Source organism: Chiloscyllium punctatum, chromosome 23, assembly GCF_047496795.1.
Source record: "Chiloscyllium punctatum isolate Juve2018m chromosome 23, sChiPun1.3, whole genome shotgun sequence".
NCBI classification, from domain to species: Eukaryota; Metazoa; Chordata; class Chondrichthyes; order Orectolobiformes; family Hemiscylliidae; genus Chiloscyllium; species Chiloscyllium punctatum.
In genome coordinates this window covers 81449511-81476470 of record NC_092761.1, presented here as the reverse complement: position 1 = coordinate 81476470, position 26960 = coordinate 81449511, and the positions used below count along the sequence as shown (strand labels likewise).

General features: G+C 44.0%; 1 protein-coding gene across 5 annotated transcripts in view; it reads right to left on the bottom strand.

Annotated features, from left to right (window-relative positions):
- The window catches only part of LOC140494170 (E3 ubiquitin-protein ligase DZIP3-like), a 119444-nt gene that overhangs the window by 46089 nt on the left and 46395 nt on the right, over window positions 1-26960 (bottom strand). For all 5 annotated transcript variants that reach the window (XM_072593272.1, XM_072593271.1, XM_072593270.1 and 2 more), the window contains 12 exons: window positions 26850-26944; window positions 25761-25823; window positions 24514-24568; window positions 20640-20799; window positions 19003-19039; window positions 13904-14039; window positions 13006-13060; window positions 10407-10483; window positions 9141-9175; window positions 8055-8110; window positions 5110-5421; window positions 772-1077 (listed from right to left, as the gene is read on the bottom strand). In XM_072593272.1, coding sequence (XP_072449373.1) covers window positions 772-1077; window positions 5110-5421; window positions 8055-8110; window positions 9141-9175; window positions 10407-10483; window positions 13006-13060; window positions 13904-14039; window positions 19003-19039; window positions 20640-20799; window positions 24514-24568; window positions 25761-25823; window positions 26850-26944 — 1387 coding nt within the window. The remainder of the gene's footprint in view (window positions 1-771; window positions 1078-5109; window positions 5422-8054; window positions 8111-9140; window positions 9176-10406; window positions 10484-13005; window positions 13061-13903; window positions 14040-19002; window positions 19040-20639; window positions 20800-24513; window positions 24569-25760; window positions 25824-26849; window positions 26945-26960) is intronic.

Sequence of the window (26960 nt, the reverse complement as noted above, 5' to 3'; positions counted from 1 at the left end):
AGTGATGACCATGACCCCCATCTGGGTTCACTAATGCCCTTTAGGGAAGGAAACTGCCATCCTTACCTGGTCTGGCCTACATGTGACTTCAGACTCACTGTAGTGTGTTTTGACTCTTAGCCAACCGCTGGGCAGATAGCGATGGGCAGTAAATGCTGGACTAGCCGGCGCATGAATGAATAAAAACAAAAACAAAGACAGGATTGACATATGAAGAGATTCTGGGTGAGTTCGGACTATACTCACTGGAGTTTAAAAGAATGAGTAGTCTAACGGGATGAGGGAGCGTAGATACTGGAAGGATGTTCTCGCCAATTGGAGAGTCCTGAATCAGGGGTCACAGCCTAAGAACAAGAACTCTGTGTTTTTCAGACAGAGATGAGGAGGTACTTCTTCACCCAGATAGTGGTGAGCCTGTGGAATTCTCTGCCACAGGAAACAATTGAGGCCAGAGCATTAAAAGACTTTCAAGAAAGATGTAGATATACGGGTCATTCTGCTAGGACGCATGTTTCGTTAACAGAAATTTGTTTACAGGGATATGGGCCAAATGCTAGCAAATGGGACTAGATTAATTTGGGATATCTGGTCGGCTTGGACCGCAGGGTCTGTTTCCATGTTGTACATCTCTATGGCTACTAAAAGGAAATATTTACAGTGTGAAGAGGGAATGGCACTCGGGAGTCAGTCTTGCAGAGGGCCAGTTCGACATCTTGAATGACCTCATTCAACGCTCTAAGCTCACCGTCGGATTCTCACTCTGCTACTTACGCAGCTTTTCAAACTCCTGCTGGAACTCATCCAAATATTTTTTTAGTGTTGGGAAAGACCCTCGCTCTTCTTCTAACAGGAAGACAAACTCGGCTTTCTCCGCTGCTGACTTCATGTAGACTATGACTTCCAACAGCCGCTGGCCCCTGTGCATGGGTGCAGTCTTCATTAACAGATCATTCTCCACATCAGTCAGAATATTTCGAGTCTGCAGACTGTAAATAAGATCTCTTAAAGGGAGGCCACTCAATGGTTCTGCCAAGACTTCCAAGTACAGGTACAGGAAACTGTCAGCACAGCTGTTCCCTTTAAATGAAAACAAAGTCAATAGCAATTAGCATTTAGAATGAACAGTTATTGTGTTAAACCCTGGAACTCTGCCTAATTTGATAACATTACAGCCGAGTTAACATTTCTCCTTGTGTCATTCTAAGGCCTGACTTATAGCTCTGTAACTTTTAGATTCATAGAATCCTACAGTACAAAAGAGGCCCTTTGGCCCATTGAGTCCGTACTGCTTACACTGCTACCCACACGAGAACCACTTTCTAACATTAGTCTTAAATGGTGTGGCACCTCAGGTGCTCATCTAAGTACTTTTTTTAAAATATCATGAGATTTTCTTCATCCATCCTCTCCTGAAAGCGTTGATTCTCACTCAGACACAGCTCCATCCCTGTAACGCTCACTCGGAACAGGCCAGAATGTTCTCATTGTGAGAGAGTCAGATTTGGAGAGTTTAATTGAAGGCAAAGGTGGGAGTGCTACAGGCTCTCCCACCCGAAGAAGCAGCTCCTGAGGCTTTTGGTTGCTTTCATCTTGTGCACATCAGGGTGAGGAATGAAATACCTTTTATCTCTGACATGTAACTTCAGAATTAAAGCACTTCTGGACACAGGGTTAAGAACGCCATTGGGATACTGGGGGAAGAGATGGACAATTCTGATTTTGCCAACTGGAATCAAAATGAATCCTTAGAATTTATTTTTAAAACCTCTTCTTAGAATGTACTAGTCAGTGACTACACCAGCACTTGTGGCTTTTTTTAATTCAATCGTAGGATGAGGATGTTACTGCCAGGCCAGCATTTATTGCCCATTCCTAATTGCCTAGGGGGCTGTTAAGAGTCAACCACATTGCTATGGGACTGGAGTCACATGTAGACAAGACTAGGTAAGAATGCCAGTTTCCTTCCCTGAAGGACATTAGTGAACCAGATGGGTTTTTCCAACAATCGACAATGGAATCATGGTCATCATGAGACTCTTTATTTGTTGAATTCAAATTCCACCATCTGCCGTGGTGGGATTCGAACCTGGGTCCCCAAGATAAGACCAGAGTCTCTGGATTAGCAGTGAAGCAATAATACCACTAGTCCATCGCCTCCCTCTATTGTTGCCCATCACTCACTGCCCTTGAATGAGTGGCTTGCTTGGCCATTTCAAAAGGCAATTAAGAGATGCCTGTAGCTGAGGGTTTGGAGTTGCATGTAGGTCAGCCAGTGTAAGGACAACAGATTTCCTGACTAAAGGATATTACTGACCGGATGGTTTTTTACAATGATCAATGATAATTTCATGGTCATCTTTACTTACACTTGTTTCTTTCAATATATAATTCCAGATTCATGACCGTAAAGACTCAAAAGTACCAACCCTACACTCCAACTGTTAGTCAGTGAACTCATCCATCCCCGTGCCTACACCAACTGAGAACAGTCATCACCCAATTGGAGGAACTTTGATACTCTGCCAAACAGAGTTTCATCTTTCCCAGATTTTGATTTTGTTTTTAAAAATCAGTTGAAAGTAAAGAAAACGTCAACATTGCCTTTTTCTCTCCCACCACGGTTTCTCTCGTTGGGTCCTGGAGTTTGACCTCCCATTCCTGGACACTCCACGCTAATCCTGGATGGTTGCTGACTGGAAGGGGCACAGAGCGAGCAAGAGAGAGATGGGCTTGGAGTGTGGGCCATTTTACTCTCCAACATAACTGGCGCTTACCCCCAAAGCAACTAAGCAGTGGGGGCTGAGCAAATGATCCTCAACGCGAAGGCCAATTGGGCAGAGAAGACACTGGACGACAAAAAAAACCGCAAGAATGGGGAGGGGCAAGGAAGGATTTCCTGTCGAGTCCCAATGGAATAATCTTGCTCCTTCCAAACCCCCAGGGGAGTCTTTAAAACTTACAATCTCTTGTCTTACTCGTCAGATTACAGTCACTTCAGGGCTGAAATGTGTCACTGTGTTTAGATACCCTTCGGCTGACGGCCCCATGCCCACCTCCCTTAAAACCAGAGAGCAACAGTGATGGTTGGCAGAAGTGTGAGGACTTGTATTCTGTCCCTATTATAAACCTCCTCTGCTCCCCAGTTCCATCAGCCAAAGGTGCCTGAGAGACCCTTGCATTTATATAGCACCTTTCATGACACTAGCTGTCCCAAAGTGCTTTACAGCAGAAGAATTACAGCAAACTTGGGTGGAACCGGCATTCTAGATAATACTGCAAAAATTAAATGCCTCAAACATGGTGAGTATTTATGCAGTAATAAAACATCACAGTGACGTGTATACCCCTTGCATTACATTTCTACTACGTATTGTGTGTTTTCATATTGATTTTAGGAGGTGTGTGTTGATATTTTTACATTGATTTTTTGAGAGATGTTGATGTCTCAAAGTTTTGTTTGATCAGGGCTCATAGGGTTATAACTACCTCGTGATCATCCAGAATATTTGACCTATTGGCTTGGTCCCATTGGTGATGGTTAATAAAAGGTTTGTTGTATTGAAGTCTAGTCTCTGTTGTCATGTGGAAACATGGAAACCAATTCACATTCAGCAGGCTCTCATAAAGAGGACCAGGAGGCTAACCAGGTAAGCTGGTTTTGTGATGTCGACCGAGGGATGGATTTTGGCCAGAATGTCACGGTGAACTCCCTTCAAAAACTAACTTCCATTTTACATCCATCACAGCAGGCAGGCTAAACGTTGATTTAAGATCTCATCCGAAAGGTGCCTCCTCAGACAGGGCAATACGCCCTCAGCGCTGCACTGGAGTGCCAGCCTAGATTTTTGTGGAGGCAGAATTGGGGCTAGGCTCTCTCTCATCCACCCTGGCAACACAGCAGAGCCCACTGGCACTGGGTCATAGAGATGTACAGCATGGAAACAGACCCTTTGGTCCAACTCGTCCATGCTGACCAGATATCCCAACGCAAATCTAGTCCCACCTGCCAGCACCTGGCCCATATCCCTCCAAACCCCTCCTATTCATATACCCATCCAGATGCCTTTTAAATGTTGCAATTGTACCTCTGCTGGCAGCTCATTCCATAGACATACCACCCTCTGTGTGAAAAAGTTGCCCCTTAGGTCTCTTTTGTATCTTTCCCCTCTCACCCTCTTTTGTATCTTGCCCTCTAGTTCTGGACTCACCCACCCCAGGGAAAAGACTTTGTTTATTTATCCTATCCTTGCCCCTCATGATTTAAAACTTCTATCAGGTCACCCTTCAGCCTACGACGCTCCAGGGAAACCTGCCCCAGCCTATTCAACCTCTCCCTCTAGCTCAAATCCTCCAACCCTGGCAACATCCTTGTAAATCTTTTCTGAACCCTTTCAAGCTTCACAACATCTTTCCAATGGGAAGGAGACTAGAATTGCACGCAATATTCCAACAGTGGCTGAACCGATGTCCTATACAGCCACAACATGACCTCCCAACTCCTGTACTCAATACTCTGACCAATAAAGGAAAGCATACCAAACGTCTTCTTCACTATCCTATCTACCTGTGACTCCACTTTCAAGGAGCTATGAACCTGCACTCCACGGTCTCTGTTCAGCAACACACCCTAGGACCTTACCATTAAGTGTATAAGTCCTGCGAAGATTTGCTTTCCCAAAATACAGCACCTCACATTTATCTGAATTAAACTCCATCTGCCACTTCTCAGCCCATTCGCCCATCTGACCAAGATCCTGTTGTACTCTGAGGTAACCTTCTGCGCAGTCTACTACACCTCCAATTTTGGTGTCATCAGCAAACTTACGAACTGTACCTCTTACGCTCACATCCAAATGGTCAGGCTTGGCATTTTTCATTTTGCATATTAACCAGTTAAATCTGCCCCTGTGAGTTACCTAGCACAGGCTGAGAGACAAATCCATTGTTTACCAGCACTGGACTAACATGGTATACCACACTGATGCTGGTAGGGTACTCTATTGTCAAAATACTTTTCGATACATTTCCCAAATTTGGTATGCTGCATTCTAATCCATTTTTTGTGACAAAGTTAATTATCTCATAAAAGAGACAGAACTACCCACATACCCATTTCTTCCAGATTTTGGACCCATTTGGAGAGCTCTGGTTTGAGACCGTCGATTGCGACCAGTACAGAGGTGAACTTGCGTATCTCCAGGTTTGAGTTCTTCTGTAAGGCGACCCGAAGGAGGGTGTCAAGCTTTGAGGGGGCGTTGCTCTGCTTCTCCACCTCTTCCTGGTCAGTCTCAGAGAGAAACTTCTTTAATTTCAAGCGGTACAGCAAAAACGAGACGTCCTCAATGCCCTGGGTGATCAGCTCCTGCTCCGAGAATACCGCCCTCCACAGGCGACACTTGGAAGGGTCAAATACAATCTTATCTGGAGAAGGTCAAAGAGGAGATTGAAACAAGGCTGATGCTGCAAACACATATTCAGAGAAATCGTAGAATCCCCCAGTGCAGAAAGAGGCCATTCTGCCCATTGAGTCTGCACTGACCCTCCGAAGAGTATCCCATCCACCCTATTCCCGTAATCCCACATGGGGTTCATACCATGGCTAACCCACCCCCATCTGCACATTCCTGGATATTTGAGGCAATTTTTAGCATAGCAATCCAGTTAGTTTGCACATCTTAAGAAAGTGGGAGGAAACCAGCACACAGATAATGGAGGTAACGCACACAGACTCGGGGAGAATGTGCAAACTCCACACAAATAGTCACCCATGGGTGGAATCGATCCAGTGTCCAGCACTGTGAGGCAGCAGTACTAATCACGGAGTCACTGTGTCGCCCTAATCCTGCGACTCCGTATCTGATAGAACAATTCAGATCGCGTAGCTTCCTGACAAACTGTCATGTTTTAAAAAGGGCAATCATATGTTTAAAGCCAATTTTAAGTTCAACATTATTAGGGTTGAATAAAGTCATCAAGGAGAAATGACTTACTTCAACAGCAGTGCTCGCAAGCCAAGAACATAGATTTATGATAGTGACTCCAAGGGGTGGTGAGAATTTTGGGGTTTTTTTTGCAATTAGTAATGAAGTTTTAGAATACACTGTGTGAAAGGGTGGGTGAAGTAGATTCAAGAGTAACTTTCAAAAGCATCATGCACTCAGAAAGAGAAATAAAAATTGCAGGATTATAGGGAGCAGCAGAGAAATGGAACTGATTGAATGGTTCTTTCAAAGACCAAATACAGTCACGATGGGCTGAATTGTCACCAACTGGCAACACAGTGGCTCAGTGGTTAGCACTGCTGCCTCATAGTGCCAGGGACCCGGGTTCAATTCTACCTTCAGGTGTCTGTCTGTATGGAATTCACACATTCTCCCGTGTCTGAGTGGGTTTCCTCCGGGTGCTCTGGTTTTCTCCCACAGTCCAAAGATGTGAAGGTTAGTTGGACTGGCCATGTTAAATTGCCCATAATGTCCAGGGATGTGCAAGACTAGGTAGGTTAGCCATGGGAAATGCAGGGTTACAGGGATTGGATGAGATGCTCTCCAGGGGGTAAGTGTGGACCCAATGAGCCGATTGGCCTGTTTCCATATTGTGGGGATTCTATGATTCTTCTGTTGATCCTCTGAAGTAGCCCAAGGTCCATTGGCTCTGGTTCACAGGGCAGAAAACAGATTTGAACTATTCAGTGTGTTTTATCGGCTCACTCCAAGGGATTAGCAACTATTTGTGTTTCTTTGGTACAAGGTAAACAATTTAAATTATAATTGAAAAATGTGGTGCTGGAAAAACATAACAGGCCAGGCAGCATCCGAGGAGCAGGAGAATCGACATTTCGGGCATAAGCCCTTCTTCAGGAATGAGGCTGGTGTGCCAAGCGGGCTGAGATAAAAGGTAGGGGAGAGGGAATTTGGGGGAGGGACGTTGGGAATGCGATAGGTGGAAGGAGGTGAGGGTGATAGGCCGGAGAGGGGGTGGGGGGGCGGAGAGGTTGGGAAGAAGATTGCAGGTCAAGAGGGCGGTGCTGAATCCGAGGGTTGGGCTGAGATAAGGTGAGGGAGGGGAAAAGAGGAAGCTGGAGAAATCTGCATTCATCCCTTGTGGTTGGAGGGTTCCTAGGCGGAAGATGAGACGCAGTGGGAGGGTGCACCCGATGTGGTCTCCTATACATTGGGGAGACAGGCCGCCTACTTGCAGAACGTTTCAGAGAACCCCTCTGGGACACCCGCACCAACCAACCCAACCACCCCGTGGCTGAACACTTTAACTCCCCCTCCCACTCCGCCAAGGACATGCAGGTCCTTGGCCTCCTCCATCGCCAGACCATGGCCACATGACGCCTGGAGGAAGGGCGCCTCATCTTCCGCCTAGGAACCCTCCAACCACAAGGGATGAATGTAGATTTCTCCAGCTTCCTCATTTCTCCTCCCCCCCACCTTATCTCAGTCCCAACCCTCGGATTCAGCACCGGCCTCTTGACCTGCAATCTTCTTCCTGACCTCTCCACCCCCACCCCCTCTCTGGCCTATCACCCTCACCCTCACCTCCTTCCACCTATCGTATTTCCAGCACCCCTCCCCAAATTCCCTCTCCCCTACCTTTTATCTCAGCCCACTTAGCACACCAGCCTCATTCCTGAAGAAGGGCTTATGCCTGAAACATCGATTCTCCTGATCCTCAGATGCTGCCTGACCTGCTGTGCTTTTCCAGCACCACATTTTTCAACTCTGGTACTCGAGCATCTGCGGTCCTCACTTTCTCCCAATTTAAACGATAATGAAGATATCAACTCCTCCGATCAAAGGGAAGTGTGACAAGAAAATCAGATCAAGCACATTCCCAATTTTAACTTTAAAAGGATTTGCAGAAAGTAAGTAATGGAGTAGATGTACAGAAAGAATATTCCAAAAAAAAAAGGGGAATCTGAGCTTAATTTAATCGCTATGGAAAGCAGGTAGAAGAGAAGTAGCGTCGGTTTTCAGTTTGCTAGTTAGAAGTTGTAGTTGAATATAAGTATAAACTGAGGGGTGAATGGAAACCTTTAATTCATTTACCTGCAGGTTTAGCTTCTGTGGGAGACATCCTCTTCGATCCATCTTTCTCCACATGTCTAAAGTAGAGAGATATGTGAAGCTCTGGCAACTAACTGGAACAAAACGCCTTCATTTTATTTTTCGTGACTTTGTTCTCCTTCACTTGATTTTTCGGCACCAATTTCCTCAGTGGAATAGGAATTGTCATGGCACAGGATGAGGCTATTTGGCCCATCGTGTTTGCACCAGCTCTTTGAATGAGCATCAATCCCTTGTGTAAGTCTCTGCGTTTTACATGCCACACGCACAGCCCCCCTCCCCCCCGCCCCAAAACCCTGCACACACGTCTAACCATGCCCTTGATTGAACCCACCTCCTGTTTTTAATTGCCACTTCAGTCAAGTAATCAGACTTCACCCTGTACCCAGTCAGGCTTGTGGGAAGCGATCGTGGTGGTTTTGTGGCGCAATAGGTAGTGTCCCTGAGCCCGGTGCTCTGGGTTCAAGTCCCACTCCTGGCCACTCAAAGGTGCGAGTGAAACGCAAACAAACTGGTCAAGTACTGATCTGCAACGCCCTTTGCCACACACCGCCGGGCAGGAAGAGTGGGAGAGATTCCTAGGCAGCCAGGATATGGAGTGCAAGTCAGAGCCACAACCATCCATCGTTCCCAACTACAACTGAGACTCTGAGTGAACTGTGATGCACCAGCAGTTTACACACAGCAGCTTCCTGCATGACCTTAAGCCCAGGATCACAGAGGCTGACAGAGTTACCTACCCCTTGGAGCTTATCAAATGTCAAGCCATATTAGGAATGCAGTGCCCAAGGCTCCTATGGGGATTTTCTGAACCATTGGCAGAAATTGCTTCACTTCCCTCGCCCTCCCCATCACCTACCCCCTACCATCCCAATGACAAGGTAACACAACTCAGTCACAGAGGCTGGGAACTGGCTGTCTGCTGGGGCAAGGGGTGGGGGGGGGGGGGGGGGGGGGGGGTGGTGGAGGAGTGAGGAAGGGGAGATGAGGGCAGCGGGGAGATGAGATGGGGGCATGGAACAGGTCAGCAATAATTTACTTGTACATTTGGCAGGTTTCACTACTTACGGGTGGCAATTAGGATCTGGAGGAAGTTCTTCACCCTAAAAAGAACATAAAAGTGCACAGCTAATGATTTGACACAAAGATCGCACAGCAAGAGGCCAGAGAATAATGGTCGAGGTGAAGGGAGGGAATTTGTTCAGCTACAAAAATCCTGAAATCTCCCCGCTCCTGCAGATTATTAAAATTATTCTAAGGCTGTTTCCTCAATCCATTCTCCAAAATCCATAAAAAGAATTGTCTAGTTTGAATTTGTGGCATTTTTCTAGCAATTTAACTCAAAAGTGATATTCTGAATTTGTCTGATAAAAACAAATACCTGTGTATGGTGTCCTCTCAGACGCCGCAAGCTGAATTGGACCATTAGCTTTGTGAACCTGATGTCAGGCTGACATACATACAGGCAGCAGGAATGGCTTATTGACCCTGCCCACCCCCATTCCTCAAAGGAATGTCAATCTGTTCCCTACGGGGCTTGCTGTACAATGAAGAGCAGTGGGATCTCAGCAGAATGGCTCCATGGTACTGGTGCGTTTTGGAATCCTCAGGGCACATCGAGGGAAGTGCAGTCTGGAGAGAATGTTCTTGGACTCAATCAATTTAACACTAGGATGAGCAGACACTCTCACTCTGAGAGAGTCATTCGTCTATTCCCCAGCATCAGAGTCATACAGCAAGGAAACAGACCCTTTGGTCCAATTAATCTTTGCCAACCATGTTTCCAAACTAAACTAGTCCCTCGCCCAAATCCTTCTAAATCTTTCCTATTCATTACTTATCTAAATGTCTTTTAAATCTTTGAAATGTTGTAATTGTAATTGTAACTGTACCCACATTACACAACTGCCTATGTAAAAAGTTGCCCCTCATTTTTAAATCTTTGTCCTCTCGCCTTAAAAATATGCTCCCCCACCCTAAGGAAAAGACCCTTGCTATTCACCTTATCTATGCCCATGGAGGTAGCAAGGACTGCAGATGCTGTTGGATAAAATGTGGAGCTGGGAAAAGCACAACAGGTCAAGGAGCTTCAGAAGAGCAGGAGAATTGACCCCATGAAGTGTCCTGCCTTAGGATGAAGGGTCAATAACTCTCCCTCCATTAGCAGATGCTGTTGGACTTGCTGAGCACATCCAGCCTTTTAGATTCTCACTTCAGCTTTCTAGCAGCCTCAGCATTTTGCTCTGGCCTCGGCTGATTACACCTGACTACACTTTCCCGGTTTTGCAATGACGATGGAAAAGGTAGGGTCACGATGCTAATACATATTTTTACCGGCTGTGTCTTTTCAGCTTTGGGGGCTGGCCTCTTGCTTGGAATACTTCGCTCAGACTCCTTTTCAAGAAGTTCATCTAGAACAAGATACACAGAATCAAGGGCAAATGTATGGCAACAAAAGTGTGCATTCAAACAGCACCTCTATATCCAAGGAATGTCCCAAGATGTAATCACAGAGAAAGAGAAACAAGACTGACAACCACCTAAACAAGTAAATATTTAAGTGATCACTGGCTTGGGTTGAAGAGATCGGAGTTGAAGGACAGGGAGGGGCAAGAGAGGATAAAAGGAGGAAATGGCAGAGTTTCAGCAGCTGGAGGAAGCACCATTAATGATGGAGCAATGGAGACAGCGATCGTGCAAGAGAATCGGAGGAGTTTGAGTTCTAATGGAGGTGAGGGAGGGGGACGGGGACGTACAGGATAGGGTATGGGGCTGGACAAATTTACAGGGTTGGAGAGGGGCATGGTAATGGAGAGAGTTGAATGAGGACAGGAATTTTAAATCAACGCATTTGGAGATAAGAAGCCACCAAATCCAGGAGCGACAGGTGAATGGGACATGATGTGAGCCTGGGTGCAAGTAACACACGTTTTGAGGAGCTCAAAATTATTGGGGGCCGCCCTGGAAGGTGAGAGGCTGAAAAATAAGAAGCAATGAAGTGGCTCCCTCTGAAGTAACAAGGGCACTGAGGACAATTCAGACAGATCTTGGCCTGTATTCTGGTTTCTCTCCTGTATTTCTACATGTTTTTTGCTCGATTTAGTTTTATTCACTCACTGGACGTGAGTGTCACAGGCTGGGTCAGCATTTATTTCTCATTCTTAACTGTCCTTGCAAAGGTGGTGGTGAGCTGCCTTCTGAAACCACTGCAGTTGATGTGCTGCAGACAAGCAAGCTCCCACCATGAGCAAAATGAGAACTGGATAATCGGTGGTTAAAGGAAATAGGTAACCCCACTTTTCAAAAAGGTAAAAACAATGACTGCAGATGCTGAAAACCAAATACTGGATTAGTGATGCTGGAAGAGCACAGCAGTTCAGGCAGCATCCAACGAGCAGCGAAATCAACATTTCGGGCAAAAGCCCTTCATATTCCTGATGAAGGGCTTTTGCCCGAAACGTCGATTTCGCTGCTCGTTGGATGCTGCCTGAACTGCTGTACTCTTCCAGCACCACTAATCCACTTTACAAAAAGTTCATTTTCACGCCACTTTGCTTTTACAAAAGACCTACATTAGTACCTGTTTTTGCTAACCAAAAGAAGTCCAAAGAGGATTTTCATTTTACGAAAAAGGCAAAAAATTTTCACATACAAATTAATGCTTCCGCGCTTCACGCTATTGCAGCTTATGAAAGGTTTCGTAGGAGCGCTCTATGTTTGGATAGTGAGGGATACCTATAAATATCAGCCAGGACACTGAGGATAGCTCTAGGATAAAAAAAAGTTCAACAGAATATTTATACCCACCTTAAAAAGGCAGGTGGGGGCTTCAGTCTAACATTTTATAGAGATGTACAGCACGGAAACAACTCATTCATGCTGACCAGATATTCTAAACTAATCTAGTTCCATTTACCAGCACTTGGCCCATACCCCCTAAATCCTTCCTATTCATATACCCATCCAAATGCCTTTTAAATGCAGTAATTGTATCAGCCTCCATCACTTCCTCTGGCAGCTCATTCCATACACGCACCACCCTTTGCGTGAAAAAGTTGCCCCTTAGGTCTCTTTTATATCTTTCCCCTCTCATCCTAAACCTATGCCCTCTAGTTCTGAACTCCCCCATCCCAGGGAAAATATTTTGTCTATTTATCCTATCCATGCCCCTCATGATTTTATAAACCTCTGCAAGATTACTCCTCAAACTCTGACGCTCCAGGGAAAACAACCCCAGCCTGTTCAGCCTCTCCCTACAGCTCAAACCCTCCAACCCTGGCAACATCCTTGTAAATCTTTTCTGAACCCTTTCAGGTTTCACAATATCTTTCAAATACGAAGGAGACCAGAATTGCAGACAATATTCCAAAAGTAGTCTAACTAATGTCCTGTACAGCTGCAACATGTCGAAAGGGCAGCATTTCCGACAGTGTTGCATTGCAAGAGCAAGCCTGGATTATCTCCAAGTCTCTGGAGTGAGTAAAACTTTCTGACTCCAAGACAAGAGAGTGTCAGCAATGGATCCACACTTCCAATAAGTGCTGCCCTCAGCTATCGGGGCGGGGGCTATAGTTGAGAAGGAAAGTAGTTTCGCTCATTTGACATCAACCTGGAGCCCTCTCTGCTTCTGCCAAGCATCCCATCCAGTTTCAAGCTGAATGGGTTCACCAGGCAATTTGAACAGAGGGACTGTGCGCAGTAAGGTTTGAGAGTTGTGGCAGTGATAGAGGGAACAGTTAAAACCCAGCAAGACAACTGGGAAGTTTTCTTATCATAGTTTTGCGCAGCAACAACATGAGATATGAAGAGATGAAGGTGGAAAATCATGTGAGGAAAGAAATGGGAAAATTGAGAGAGACAGCATGAGTTAGCAAACAGGAAAAAAGGAATTACAGACAAGGGCAAGTGCAACAAATATTACTTCCTGACTCACCAAATGTTTTGACATTTTTTTCTGTTAAGTCATCAATCAGGTTTTCCCAGACTGCCTGGAGAAAGAAGCAAGTCATTAAGTGGGATGATCTGTTTTTATTAGACTACATCACTGGGCACCAAAACTCTGAGAGGAAACTTGTTCTTGCCATGAAAACAATTCAAACCACTCAGAATCGTCACATTCTCTCATGTGGGTTTATTTAGCTTATTTATTTTTAAAAGGTTAGCACCATTATTGTAATGGAAAGAGGAATTTTGAATCCAAGCGTGAATTGTATGTCACTAATGATCTAAATTAATGTGCAGCTTGATATCAGTTCACTCCTGAAAGCTGATCAAGGTACAATGGATGAGGAACAAAGCCTGTGCTTTCTGACTAGTGAGAGGGCGCAGTAAACTGCAATCCCATTGCTCACAGTTGGGTAGTGGCCTGGCCTGACTTTATGAAGGAGGACATATGAAAGGAATTCAGTCCAAACAAATCTAAACCTTACCTGAAAGCAAAATATCTATTATTAGATCCGATTCCAGGATTGAGCAGTAATAGCTGATCAGTCTTGAGTGTGCTAATAGCTATATTAACAAGCCAGTTCAAGCTAATCAGTCGAGCCTTGTAACTGTGGCTCACTTTCACTGGCTAGAAGTGAGATACATTTATAAGTCTTACTTTCTGCAAACAAAAAGGAAAATGTTCAAGCCTTGCATCTTTTTTTGAATTAGCTTGGGGAGCCCATCATTCCCTGTTGCTTTCACAGTCGGAACATTCTGTTGCCAAATTGTCAGCCAATACCTTTTTCTCCTGCAGTATATATTGTTGTGATCATTTGAAATTTGGCCTTCTTGCATTTGCAAACAAAAAAGCTTCAGTGACATATTTTTCTTTTCAGCAACATTACCTGGAACTCTTCCCCTTTGAACGCACGGGTTGCTTCCTTGTCTTCTAGAGATTCAATATAATCCTGGCCATTATCTGAATCCGACACCAGCTCGGTGATAGGGCTGTCCTGACCACTTGAGATTGTTCCCTTTTTACTGAGCAAAGCAAAACAGAGAGAATAGGATAGGGGCAGACCTGGATGATGACAGGATCAAACGATACCACAAAGATAGAAGTTAAACATTCAGCCATCCAACTCTGATAATGAACTAGACCATGCTGATCTCCACCTGAAACTCATTTGCATGCCTTTGCTTTCTACCCCTCAAGAGCTGATGAGCAAAATGTTGTTGGTCTTCAAAGTTTCAACAAACCCATCACCAATCATCTATTCAAACAACAAAGTTCCACAATCCTTCATGTGAATCCTTCCCGATCACACGCTTGACTTTTTGACAGCACCTCCCAAATCTCTGCCATCAAGAAAAACAGTGACAGCTGCTGCATGGGAACACACTCCCCATCAAGTTCCCCTGAAAGCCATCCTGACTTGAAACTGTATCATTGCTCCTTCAATGTCACTGGGGCAGTACATTGGAAATTCCTCTCAGCACCGTGGTTCCACCTCCACTACAGACTGCAACAGGAAGAGTTGGTCATACCAGTGTTGCTCACGTCCCATGAAAGAATTTAAAAAAAACAGCTGGCTCAAAATTTATTTGAGAGTTTCTCCAAATCAACTAGAGCTGGACAACAATCCCCAACAGCCCACGGGAAATGAGCACAATTGGGAGTTAAAGGATGGGACTGTTCCTCTGTCAATCACCCGACTGATTTGAACCAAATCATTCACAACAGGAAGTAAAATGGCATTGTGGAGTTGTGGAATTTAACTTCAGTGTCCAAGGCTGGTGAGTTCCTGAATTCACTTACAGAGCGCAGGATCCTGACAGAGGCCTCAAGGATAAAGAAAAAGAAGAATAAGAGTTGTTGACAATGAATCTGCAGATACTACCCGACAACCTGTGTCCTGACAGCTGTTAATGCTCAATCAGAGCCTCCAACCTTCCATCATATAGCCTCAGCAACATTTCAAAATTATGAGGGTCATGGATAGGATAAATAGACAAAGTCTTTTCCCTGGGGTTGGGGAGTCCAGAACTAGAGGGCATAGGTTTAGGGTGGAAAAGGGGCAACGTTTTCACGCAGAGGGTGGTACATGTATGGAATGAGCTGCCAGAGGATGTGGTGGAGGTTTGTAGAATTGCAACATTTAAGAGGCATTTGGATGGTATATGAATAGGAAGGGTTTGGAGGGATATGGACCGGGTGCTGGCAGGTGGGACTAGATTGGGTTGGGATATCTGGTCGGCATGGACGAGTTGGACCGAAGGGTCTGTTTCCATGCTGTACATCTCTATGACTCTATGATGCTTGTCTCCTCACATTGCTGAAAAGCCAAGGCACATTCCTGAGCTACTGGCTTTGCACCAGTCAGCACAAATGAAAAAAATGACAGATTTTAAATAGTCGCAAGAGAAAAAGATTGCTGATTGACAACTCAACTCTCGACTGGCCACGGTACTCTATAACCCAAAACAAATCACCCATTTGCAAATGTGGTTAAGTGACTGGGGAGCACTTACTCAACAATCCATTGCCATACACATAGCCAACTTTGACCACATCAGTCAAGCTTTACAATGTGGCTCATCTATGCTTGCTAGAAGTGATCTATGTCTTAGCCTTGTCCCTTGCTTGACTTTCCCAGGGGCTTGTTAGCCTGTAGTCTCCTGTTAATTTTTCCACGGCAACGTCTCAGCCAGCCAATCAATCCTGGAACCACAAAATGGTTATCATATAAAAGGAGGCCATTCAACCCACTAGGTCTACACCAACTCTTTCAGCACTTTGACAGTGCCAAACTCTTGTCTTTTTGCCACAACACTACACGCTTTTACACAGAAACCATCTAAAGATGTCTTGAATACCTTAACAAAATCTGCCTCCACCCCTATTCCAGGCAATGAATTGCAAACCCAAACCACTCGTGTGAAAAAAACTTTTTTCCTATCTCACATTCACTTCTTTTGCAAAACATTGTAAAACTGATACTCTGGTTCTCCATACATTTACAAGTGGGAATTCGCTGCCTACTCTGTCCAGAATCCTCAAGAGCTTGAAAACTTCCATCACAGTACCTCTCTGCCTTTGCCTTTCCAAGGAAAACAGGCCCAACATCTCCAATCTATCCTCATATTCATGGGATGATTCTCATTTAATCATTTCTACACATTCTTTAATGCATTCACATCATTCCGCAACCATGGTGCTCAGAACTGCACACAATGCTCCAGCTGAGGCCTAACTAGTGCCTTATACAAGTTCAACATAATCTCTCTGCACTTCAACTCTATATCCACATATTATATATGTTTTATCATCAGCGCTCTCTGCCTATCTTGTCACTTTTAATGACATATACACTAATGTTTCTTTGTTCCTGCACATCCTTCAAATAATACCCTTTGCTTAGTATCCATATTCTTTACAGTATTACCTCACACTTCTCCACATTAAACTTCAAATACCACCAATCTGGCCACTATCCAAGCTTGTCAATGTCCTTCTGAAGTTCCACGCTGTTCTCAGTTTGCAATGCTTCCATGTTTTGTGTCATCTGTAAAATTTGAAATTGTCCTCTGCACACCAAGATCTATGTCCTTTTCATTATCAATACTTTACTTTACCCCTGGTGATATTAATTGTGATTTTTTTTTAAATGTGGCATTCGTGAATCTGTCCTGATGAGTACAAAAACCTTCAGCAACATGTCTCTCTTTTCAGATTCTGTACTCCTGGTTTATTCTGCTCTCCCGTGATGTTAATCTGGTTTTCCCTCAAGTTCCTCTATATATGTTCAGCTCACTTCATTGCATGGGATAGCATGCTGAACAGCAATTCATGCCCATCCCTAGTTGTCCTTGAGAAAGTTAACTGCTGCAGTCCATGTGCTGTAAGCAGACTCAATGCTTTAGGGGAGGGAGCTTGAGCATTTTGACTCAGCAACACTGAAGAAACAAAAATATTTCTAACTGTGGATGGTAATTGCCTTGGACATGAACTTGCAGGTGGTGACATTAGAAAATAGAACACAGTGCAGTACATACCCTTCAGATCTCGATTTTGCGCCGACCTGTGGAACCAATCTGAAGCCCCTATCCAATGACTACTTAAACGCTCTTAAAGTTGGCGAGTCTCCTACTGTTGCAGGCAGTGCGTTCTCTGAGTAAAAAAACCTTCCTATGACAGCTGTCCTATATCTATCACCTCTCAATTTAAACCAATGTCACTTCGTGCTCGCCATCGCCAACAGAGGAAAAAGGCTGTCACTGTTGAACCTATCTAACCCTCTGATTATCTTATATATCTTGATTAAGTCATCTCTCAACCTTCTTCTCACTAACAGCCTTAAGTCCCTCAGCCTTTCCTTGTAAGACCTTCTCTCCATACCAGGCAACATCCCAGTAAATCTCCTCTGAACACTTTCCAAAGCTTCCACATCCTTCCTATAATGTGGTGACCAGAACTGTACACAATACTCCAAATGTTTTGCACAGCTGCAATATGACCTCATGGTTCCGAAACTCAATCCCTCTAGCAATAAAAGCTAACACACCGTATGCCTTCTTAGCAACCCTATCAACCTGGGCGGCAATTTTTAAGGATTTATGTACCTGGACACCGAGATCTCTCTGCTCATCTACACTGCCAAGAATCTTACCATTAGCCCAGTACTCTTTTTTGTTATTGGTCCTTCCAAAGTGAATCACCTCACACTTTTCCGCATTAAACTCTATTTGCCACCTCTCAGCCCAGCTCTGCAGCTTATCTATGTCTCTCTGTAACCTACAACATCCTTCATCGCTATCCACAACTCTACTGACCTTAGTGTCATCAGCAAATTTACTAACCAATCCTTCTATGCCCTCAAGCACGTCATTTAAATAAATGAGAAACAACAGTGGTCCCAAAACAGATCCTTGTGGTACCCCTCTAGTAACTGAATTCCAGGATGAATATTTCCCATCAAGCAGTACCCTCTGTCTTCTTGCAGCTAGCTAGTTTCTGATCCAAAGCACTAAATCACCCTCAATCCCATGCCTCTGTATTCTGTGCTATAGCCTACCATGGGAAACCTTATCAAGCACCCTACTGAAATCTATATACACCACATCACCTGCTTTACCCTCATCCACCTGTTTGATCCCATGTCCCTGCTACTCTTGTCCTTCCAGATGGAAGTGGATTTGAAAGCTGCTATCTAAAGAATCTTGGAGAATTTCTGCTACTGAGCGTCGGTGGTGGAGGGACTGAATGATTATAGATATCGTGTCAATCAAGCAGGTTGTTTTGTCATGGATAGCGTCAAATTTCTTGTGTGTTGCTGGCGCTGCACTCATCCAGGCAACTGGGGAGTATTGCATCACAATCCTGACTTGTGCCTTGTAGACGGTAGACAGGCTTTGGGGAGTCAGGTGGTGAGTTACACACTGTAGGATTCCTAGCCTCTGACCTGCTCTTGTAGCCATAGTACTTAGTTGACTAGTCCAGTTCAGTTTCTGATCAATGGAAAACCCAGGATGTTGATTATGACGGATTCAGTGATGGTAATAGTTGGGATTTTCGCTTGTCATTGCCTGGCACTTGTGTTGCATGAATGTTATTCGCCACATGTCATCCTAAACCTAGATAATGTCCAAGTCTTGCTGCATTTGGACATGGGACAGTTTCAGTATCTGAGCAGTCACAAACGATGCTGAACACTGAGCAATCATCAGTGAACATGCCCACTTCTGACCTTATGATGGAGGGAAGCTCACTGGGTAAAGCAGCTGAAGGTGGTTGGACTAAAGTCTCTACCCTGAGGAATTCCTTCAGAGATATCCTGGAGCTGACGGACCTTGAACAATCACAACCATTTTTGTTTGTACTGGGTTTGACTCCAACTAGTGGAAAGATTGCCCCATTTTCCACCGACTTTAATTTTGCAATGCTACAGGTGCAGCAGCAGACCGAGCTAAAAGTGAGGTGTCAAGTGTTGAACACGCCGCTTACCTTGAACTGTTTTGCCCGTTCGTAGTTTCAAAGTTTCCTATGAAAACAAAATGAATATTTGTTACTGCAGGGATCCCACATGTTCTCAGCATTTGTGACTGTTTCTCCAGTTCTCTTTGCTCCTTTATACGTGCCTCCTTAACCAAGACTTTTAGTTACTAGTTCTAACAACTCATTCTTTAGCTCAGTGTCAATTTTTTTATCTGAGAATGCTCTTGTGAAGCACTTTGGGTGATTCCTTCCTGAGCGGTTTCACACAGGATGTTAAATAAAACTTTCTAAAAATTCATTCTGGGAATGTGATGGTCATTGGCAAGGCTGACATTTACCATGCATCCAGAAACCACCCTTGACCAGGTAGCAATGGGTGGTTAAGAGTTAACCCTGTCACTGTGGGTCTGAAGTTACATGTGGGTCAGTAGTCTTCCTCCCCCTTTTGGTTATCAACATTTTTCAACAATCTAGTAGTTATAATAATGACCATTACAATCACAATCAGAATCAGTGAAACAAGCATTCTATTCCAAACAGAGCCATAGAGATGTACATCAATTAAACTAATTTAAATTCCATCAGGTGCCATGGCAGGATTTGAACTCATGCCTCTGGAACATCATTTCCAACCTATGAATTACTCCAATAACACTATCACTATGCTACAATATCCAAGTGATTTAAACTGGTTTCCTCACAGAAATGGGTGCCTACAGTAGTTTTTGTTCATAGGATGTTGGTGTCACTGGCTAGGCCAATGGCTTCATGGTCACCATATCACTGGCGTATCTTTTTAAAACTCAAGCTTTTTCATTGAAAAATTCACCCCATAATGGGATTTGACCCAGTGTCGTCACAGCATTAGCCTGGGTCTTTGCTTTAATAATCCAGTAATATCACCACTGCACTACCACTTTCCCTGACAAAATGGGGTCTGATAAGTATTCAAACAAACCTAGAGGCATGCTAGGATATTGATGACATCAGTAGGCAAACGTTTGGCAAGCTGTAGGAAGGGTGTATACGGGGTAGGTCTAGGCTAGTAGGCCTGTTGTTGTAGCCTTATATATGTAAAGGCCATTTAATCAAACCCATTTCTGGCTGTCTTGTCCTTGTATAAAATTGTTTAATCAAACACCTACAACCTTCAAACAGTTGACAGAACTCACTTTGGCTCCTTTCGTGACAGTGGGTCTTGCTCAACAAAAATAAATCAAGTCTCAAGTTATGGAGAAGGGAATATCTGCTTTGTAGGTTCTTCAGTCTTTGTGCATTGCACTTTCCATCCACGGAGAGCCATGGAAAGGGTTTTTCAGTAACAATCCCAAACTCAGCTGGACCAGTAGGAAAACAAATCCCATGCTTTTGCTTAACACGAAGTCCAGTTAAAGAAAATAATATTGCAAAATGTTTGCCTCCTTTCTAATTAATGCCTAGCCACCCAGGCAGCTCTCTTTACAGTTGTTGCAATCAAAAAGTTATCAAAGTAAAGTGTCATTTCAGAATACTCTTACCCTAGTTCCCATTGGCCACGTGAGGAGCCTCTTTCTCTTTATGTCTGCTCAAGGTACCTAATTAATCAACACCATCCATCAGTATATCCTTAATTTTAATACAACCAACATTAGACAAATATTTATTACCTTTATTTTTCAATTCCACTTGAATTTCACTTCTCTGTTCCTGCAGTGCTATGATATCGCCTCCTCCAGCCTGACAGAGGTCCGTACCTCTCCTATTCACCACCATAGCATATTCAGGGTAGCCAGCCGACAGTAGACATTTAGCACAGAAATAATGACCCTGAGAGCAGAGTGAACAGAAAGAGACATTGAGCTAAGGACAACATAGAGCGAAGGGGAAAGCCAAGTTCCAACCAATAATTCACACTTTATAGAGCTATACTGACAAAGGGAGGCCATTTGGCCCACAGATTTCATGCCATCTAGTGGAACCATCTAGTCAATCCCCATCCCTCCTCCACGGGGGATTTTAACATGCAGGTAGACTGGGAGAATCAGGATGGTATCGGGCCTCAAGAAAGAGACTTTGTGGAGTGCCTCAGAGATGGATTTTTAGAGCAGCTGGTGCTGGAGCCGACCAGGGATAAGGCGATTCTGGATCTGGTATTGTGTAACGAACCAGAATTGGTCAGTGACCTCGAAGTGAAGGAGCCATTGGGAAGGAGTGACCATAATACAATAAGCTTCAATCTGCAATTTGAGAGGGAGTGGGTACAATTTGAAGTGACAATATTTCAGTTGAATAAAGGGAAATATGGAGCTATGAGGGAGCAACTGGCCAAAGTTCAATGGTTCAATACCTTAACAGGGAAGACCGTGGAGGAACAATGGTAACAGTGGCTGAAGGACCTGAACTTAAGGGAATTTCTATTTGCCAGGATTTGGTGTTGGAGAGACTGTTAGGTCTGAAGGTTGATAAGTCTCCGGGACCTGATGGCCTGCATCCCAGGGTACTGAAGGAGGTGGCTCGGGAAATCGTGGATGCGCTGGTGATTATTTTCCAGAGTTCAATAGAATCGGGGTCGGCTCCTGAGGATTGGAGGGCGGCTAATATTGTGCCACTTTTTAAGAAGGGTGGGCGGGAGAAAGCAGGAAATTATAGACCAGTTAGTCTGACCTCAGTGGTGGGAAAGATGCTGGAGTCTATTATAAAGGATGAAATTACAGCACATCTGGATAATAGTAACAGGATAGAACAGAGTCAGCATGGATTTATGAAGGGGAAATCATGCTTGACTAATCTTCTTGAATTTTTTGAGGATGTAACTCGGAAGATGGACGAGGGAGATCCAGTGGATGTAGTGTACCTGGACTTTCAGAAAGCTTTTGATAAAGTCCCACACAAGAGGTTAGTGAGTAAAATTAGGGCACACGGGATTGGGGGCAAAGTACTAGATTGGATAGAGAATTGGTTGGCTAATAGGAAACAAAGGGTAGTGATTAACGGCTCCATTTCGGAATGGCAGGCAGTGACCAGTGGGGTACCGCAGGGATCCGTGCTGGGACCGCAGCTTTTTACAATATATGTAAATGATATAGAAGATGGTATCAGCAATAACATTAGCAAATTTGCTGATGACACAAAGCTAGGTGGTAGGGTGAAATGTGATGAGGATGTTAGGAGATTACAGGGTGACCTGGACAAGTTAGGTGAGTGGGCAGATGCATGGCAGATGCAGTTTAATGTGGATAAATGTCTGGTTATCCACTTTGGTGGCAAGAACAGGAAGGCAGATTACTACCTCAATGATATCAAATTAGGTAAAGGGGCTGTTCAGAGAGTTCTTGTCCACCAGTCAATGAAGGCAAGCATGCAGGTACAGCAGGTCGTGAAGAAGGCTAATAGCATGCTGGCCTTCATAACAAGAGGGATTGAGTATAGAAGCAAAGAGGTGCTTCTGCAGCTGTACAGGGCCCTGGTGAGACCACACCTGGAGTACTGTGTACAGTTCTGGTCTCCAAATTTGAGGAAAGACATTCTGGCTATTGAGGGAGTGCAGCGTAGGTTCACGAGGTCAATTCCTGGAATGGCAGGATTGCCTTACACGGAAAGACTGAAGCGACTGGGCTTGTATACCCTTAAGTTTAGAAGACTGAGAGGGGATCTGATTGAAACGTATAGGATTATGAAAGGACTGGACACTCTGGCAGGAGGGAACATATTTCCGTTGATGGGGGAGTGCCGAACCAGAGGACACAACTTAAAAATACGGGGTAGACAATTTAGGACAGAGATGAGGAGAAACTACTTCACCCAGAGAGTGGTGGCTGTGTGGAATGCTCTGCCCCAGAGGGCAGTGGAGGCCCAGTCTCTGGATTCATTTAAGAAAGAATTGGATAGAGCTCTTAAAGATAGTGGAGTCAAGGGGTATGGAGATAAGGCAGGAACAGGATACTGATTAGGAATGATCAGCCATGATCATATTGAATGGCGGTGCAGGCTCGAAGGGCAGAATGGCCTACTCCTGCATCTATTGTCTATTGTCTATTGTCTATTGTCTAGTGACCCCTGTAGTCCTGCAAATACATTTCACTCAAATTTTCCATCCAATTTCCTTTGGAAATCTTTGATCACCTTCACTTAGACCACCCTCATAGTAGCTCAGTGGTTAGCACTGCTGCCTCTCAGCGCCAGGGACCCGGGTTCGACTCCAGCCTCGGGTGTCTGTCTGTGTGGAGTTTGCACATTTTCCCTATGTCTGCTATGGTTTCCACCAGGTGCTCTGGTTTCCTCTCACAATCAAAAGATGTGCAGGTTAGGGGAATTGGCCAAACTAAATTGCCCATAGTGTTCAGGGATATGTAGGTTAGGTGCATTAGTCAGCGTAAATGTAAGATAATAGGGTTGGGGAATGAGTCTGGGTGGGTTACTCTTTGGAGGGTCGGTATGGACTTGTTGGGCCAAATGGCCTGTTTCCACACTGTAGGGATTCTATGATAGCGAAGTATTCTCAGTCATGTGTTAAAACTTCTTCCTCACACTCCCCCTGCACTTTTTGCCCAAAATCTGCATCCCCCGGGCCATACTTTTTAAAAACATTCGATCACATGATGTGACACCGATGGCTAGGCCAACATTTATTGCCTCTCCCTCATTGCCCAGACCAATATTAAAGGTTGACCACATTGCAGTGGGTCTGGAGTCATGTGTTGGCTTGACCAGGTAAGGACAGCAGATTTCCTTCCCCATGGGACATGTGTGAACCAGATGGGTTTTTCTGACAATTGACAATGGCTTCATGATCTTCATCAGACTCCTAATTCCAGATTTTTACTGAATTTAACTACCACCATCTACCATGGCAAGATTTGAATTCAGTTTCCCAAAACATTACTGGATCTTTGGACTGACAGTCGAGCAATAACGCCACTGGGTCACCCCGAATTAGCTAATGGGATTAGCTTTTCCTGGTCTTAAGACTCTTACACCTCCATCAAACCTTGCCCCATTCACCTCAACTTCAAGAACACCAGTGCCAGCCTTTCCAATCTAAACTGAGAACTAAAACTTTATAACAAAAGAAATTACAAAGTCAAACTGTATATCTATTTCTCCGCTATTATCTGCAAGTTTCCACAGGGAGAATGATAACGACCTTAAACTATCCAACTAGAAGAAGTGAGAACACAGAGTTCAGTCGTGCCAAGAGGCAAAATGGAAGTTCCAGCTGGTGCAAAACTGCATCTATAAATAATGCATAATTTTCTCTAACAAGTAGTAGGAGGCCCATGATACATGAACACACAAGCTTTTCAGAACAGTGTGAGGATTTAATATAGATCCCTGCTAAGTGATGATTTGTGCCTGAGTTGTTTTTTTTTAAATTGTAAATTGTCATTTTATTTTAATCAGTGAAAAACAGAGAGGTTCCTTTGTTAAGAGCAAGGTCAGAGCCCAGGAGTATTAAAGAAACATAAGAATAACAGGTTGGCACAAGACTTTCACAGGTTTAAGGTAAGGTTGCCCTTTTGAGAACTAGCAGTTGACTTGTACCTTAAAATAGTCCGGCTTTAGAACTGTTGCTCTAATACTGTCTAGTATCGCCATTCTGAAAGAAGAGAAAAAACATCATCCAATATAACCAAACCAAACACTTCACCAGTAAAGCCAACTCTCAGAGAAAGAGTCATACAAACAGTTCTGTGAAACTGTGAATCTGCTCCGAGCATCATCCACCTTCTAAAAAGGTAAAATATAAAAATGTGTTTTTTTCTACCTCTCCAACTATTATTAACAAAAGACAGACTTGCATTCATATAGTGCCCGTCACTATCAAAGACATCACTTAGCACTCTACACCAAAGAAGTGCTATCAGCATCTAGTCATCGTTGTCATGCAGGAAACATAGCACTTTGATTTTCACACAACAAGCTCCCGGAAGTTGTAATGCATCGGTTACTAGATGATCTACATTTCATTATGTGGAGGAGTAACAGGACATTGGGCAGAGTACTCCTGCCCTTCATCAATAAAAAGATCTTTACGTCTATTTAAGCAGGCAGGTTGGTCCTTAGTTTAAGATCTTATCGAAAAAGTTGCAGTTCAGGCATGCAAATAATGTGGCCCAGCCAGTGCAGCTGATGACCATGGAGATTTTGCCCTGAGAGAGGATAATGTTATTACAGTGCCACTGGATTGGCCAAATTTTGCAAAGGCATCACTGGGGATGTTTCTCCAAGGATATGAGATGTCTGCTTTGCAGGGGGAATGTGAGGAAGAACACAAAGTCTGCGTGCACCACATCAACAGTATTACCCTCTTGGTTACCTCTTCAAAAAATCTGACTCCAAAACAGCTACATAATTCTGGGAATTATCCATAGCCAGAATTGATTGATTACACTGAAGGTTGAGTGTTTAAGCCTCAAATGGAGATTTAAACATCATTCAGGCTGTCACTTGTAATGTATTTGCGCAGCTGGTCAGTGTTAGAAAAATAGACACCTTGTCTATGGGTCATCACCTCCCAGCTCCCTCTACTCTTCAACCAGGTTGTCAATCTTTGGGTTTTCCATTCATATTGGCAATGGCCAACAAAGGATTCGAGCAATTTCATCAAGTCAACATGCCACTTAAACTCCTGTATGGTCAACACAGCAGCCAAAATATTGAAGTTCCAAAGACAAAGTCACTTCCAACATGGAATGTGATTCTGACCATTTTGTCAAATCACATTGTAACTCCCTGAAGTAAAAATGGCACATTTCTGGCATAGTAAAGTGGCCAAGACCAGGACTCACCTGTGATCATTCAGCTGCAGATAACAACAGGCTCTCCGACAGTATAAGTGATGATTATAAGGGCTAGGAAAGGAGAGGGAAGCATTGCAATTACTGATATAATAACAATGCAACATCCATTATTTACCAGGACAAAGACACCCACCAACATCCTTGCAAATCACGAAAATCAGCACATAGTCAAGTCCTTAAATTATTATTTCTCACATGCAGTACAGCAATATCAAAAAGTGAGGAAAATGCACATAAACAAATATCAAAGTCATTGTGCAAATGAGGGTTGAGAAAATTCTGCTGTGAATTCAACACCAAGTAAGTTTTGAGCAGTTTGGCGTACTTATCTGTATGGATGCTGCAAAGAAAGGCAAAATTGCTCTATTTTGTGACAAATCAATGTCCCTTCTGAATACTAGGACAACGGATCACACAATGCTTGATTGCCTAGGTACTTATTAATGGCCTTGTAATATGATCCGGATTAAGAGAGGAATGAAGAAAAATGACTCAGCCAGTGATTACATAGCCTACGACCCATTTTAAGTGCATTTGCACAGGCACAGGCTCAAGCGCAGTGCACTGAACAGTCTCTGGGGGTGTACAACATTTACATTCAGATTTTTTTTGTTATATAATTCGTTAATGGGATGTGGGCATTGATGCCTAGTCCAGTATTTATTGCCCATTCCTGATTATCTAGAGGCAGCTAAGTGTTGCTATGGGTTAGGAGTTACATTTAGGCCAGACCAGGTAAGGACTGCAGATTTTTTTCGCTAAAAGACATTTGTGAACCCAACGGTTTTGTACAGCAACCAACATTGGTTACATATTCACCTTTAGGCCAGTTCTTCAATCCAGATTTTTATTGCATTTAGATTTCTGCCTAGAGGGTGGGATTCAAAGCCAGGTGCCCAGAGCATTAATCTAGCATTCTGGGATTACTAGTCCAGTGATGTTAATACTACACCACTACCGCCCCAAAGAAATGAAGAAATGTCATTTGAGTGATTACCAGTGCTTGAAATCAGCAATGTTGGGAAAGGAATAAGGAAACAGTGCAGAAAAACTAATGGTGTCAGAGGTGAACCATACCTTATTTCAAGTGCCTTGCTGTATGTAGCAATGGCTGCTCTGAATTCGCTAAGATTCACTTCATCTTCACCTTTCCTCTGAAAATACTCAATCTTCTAAGAACAAAACAGA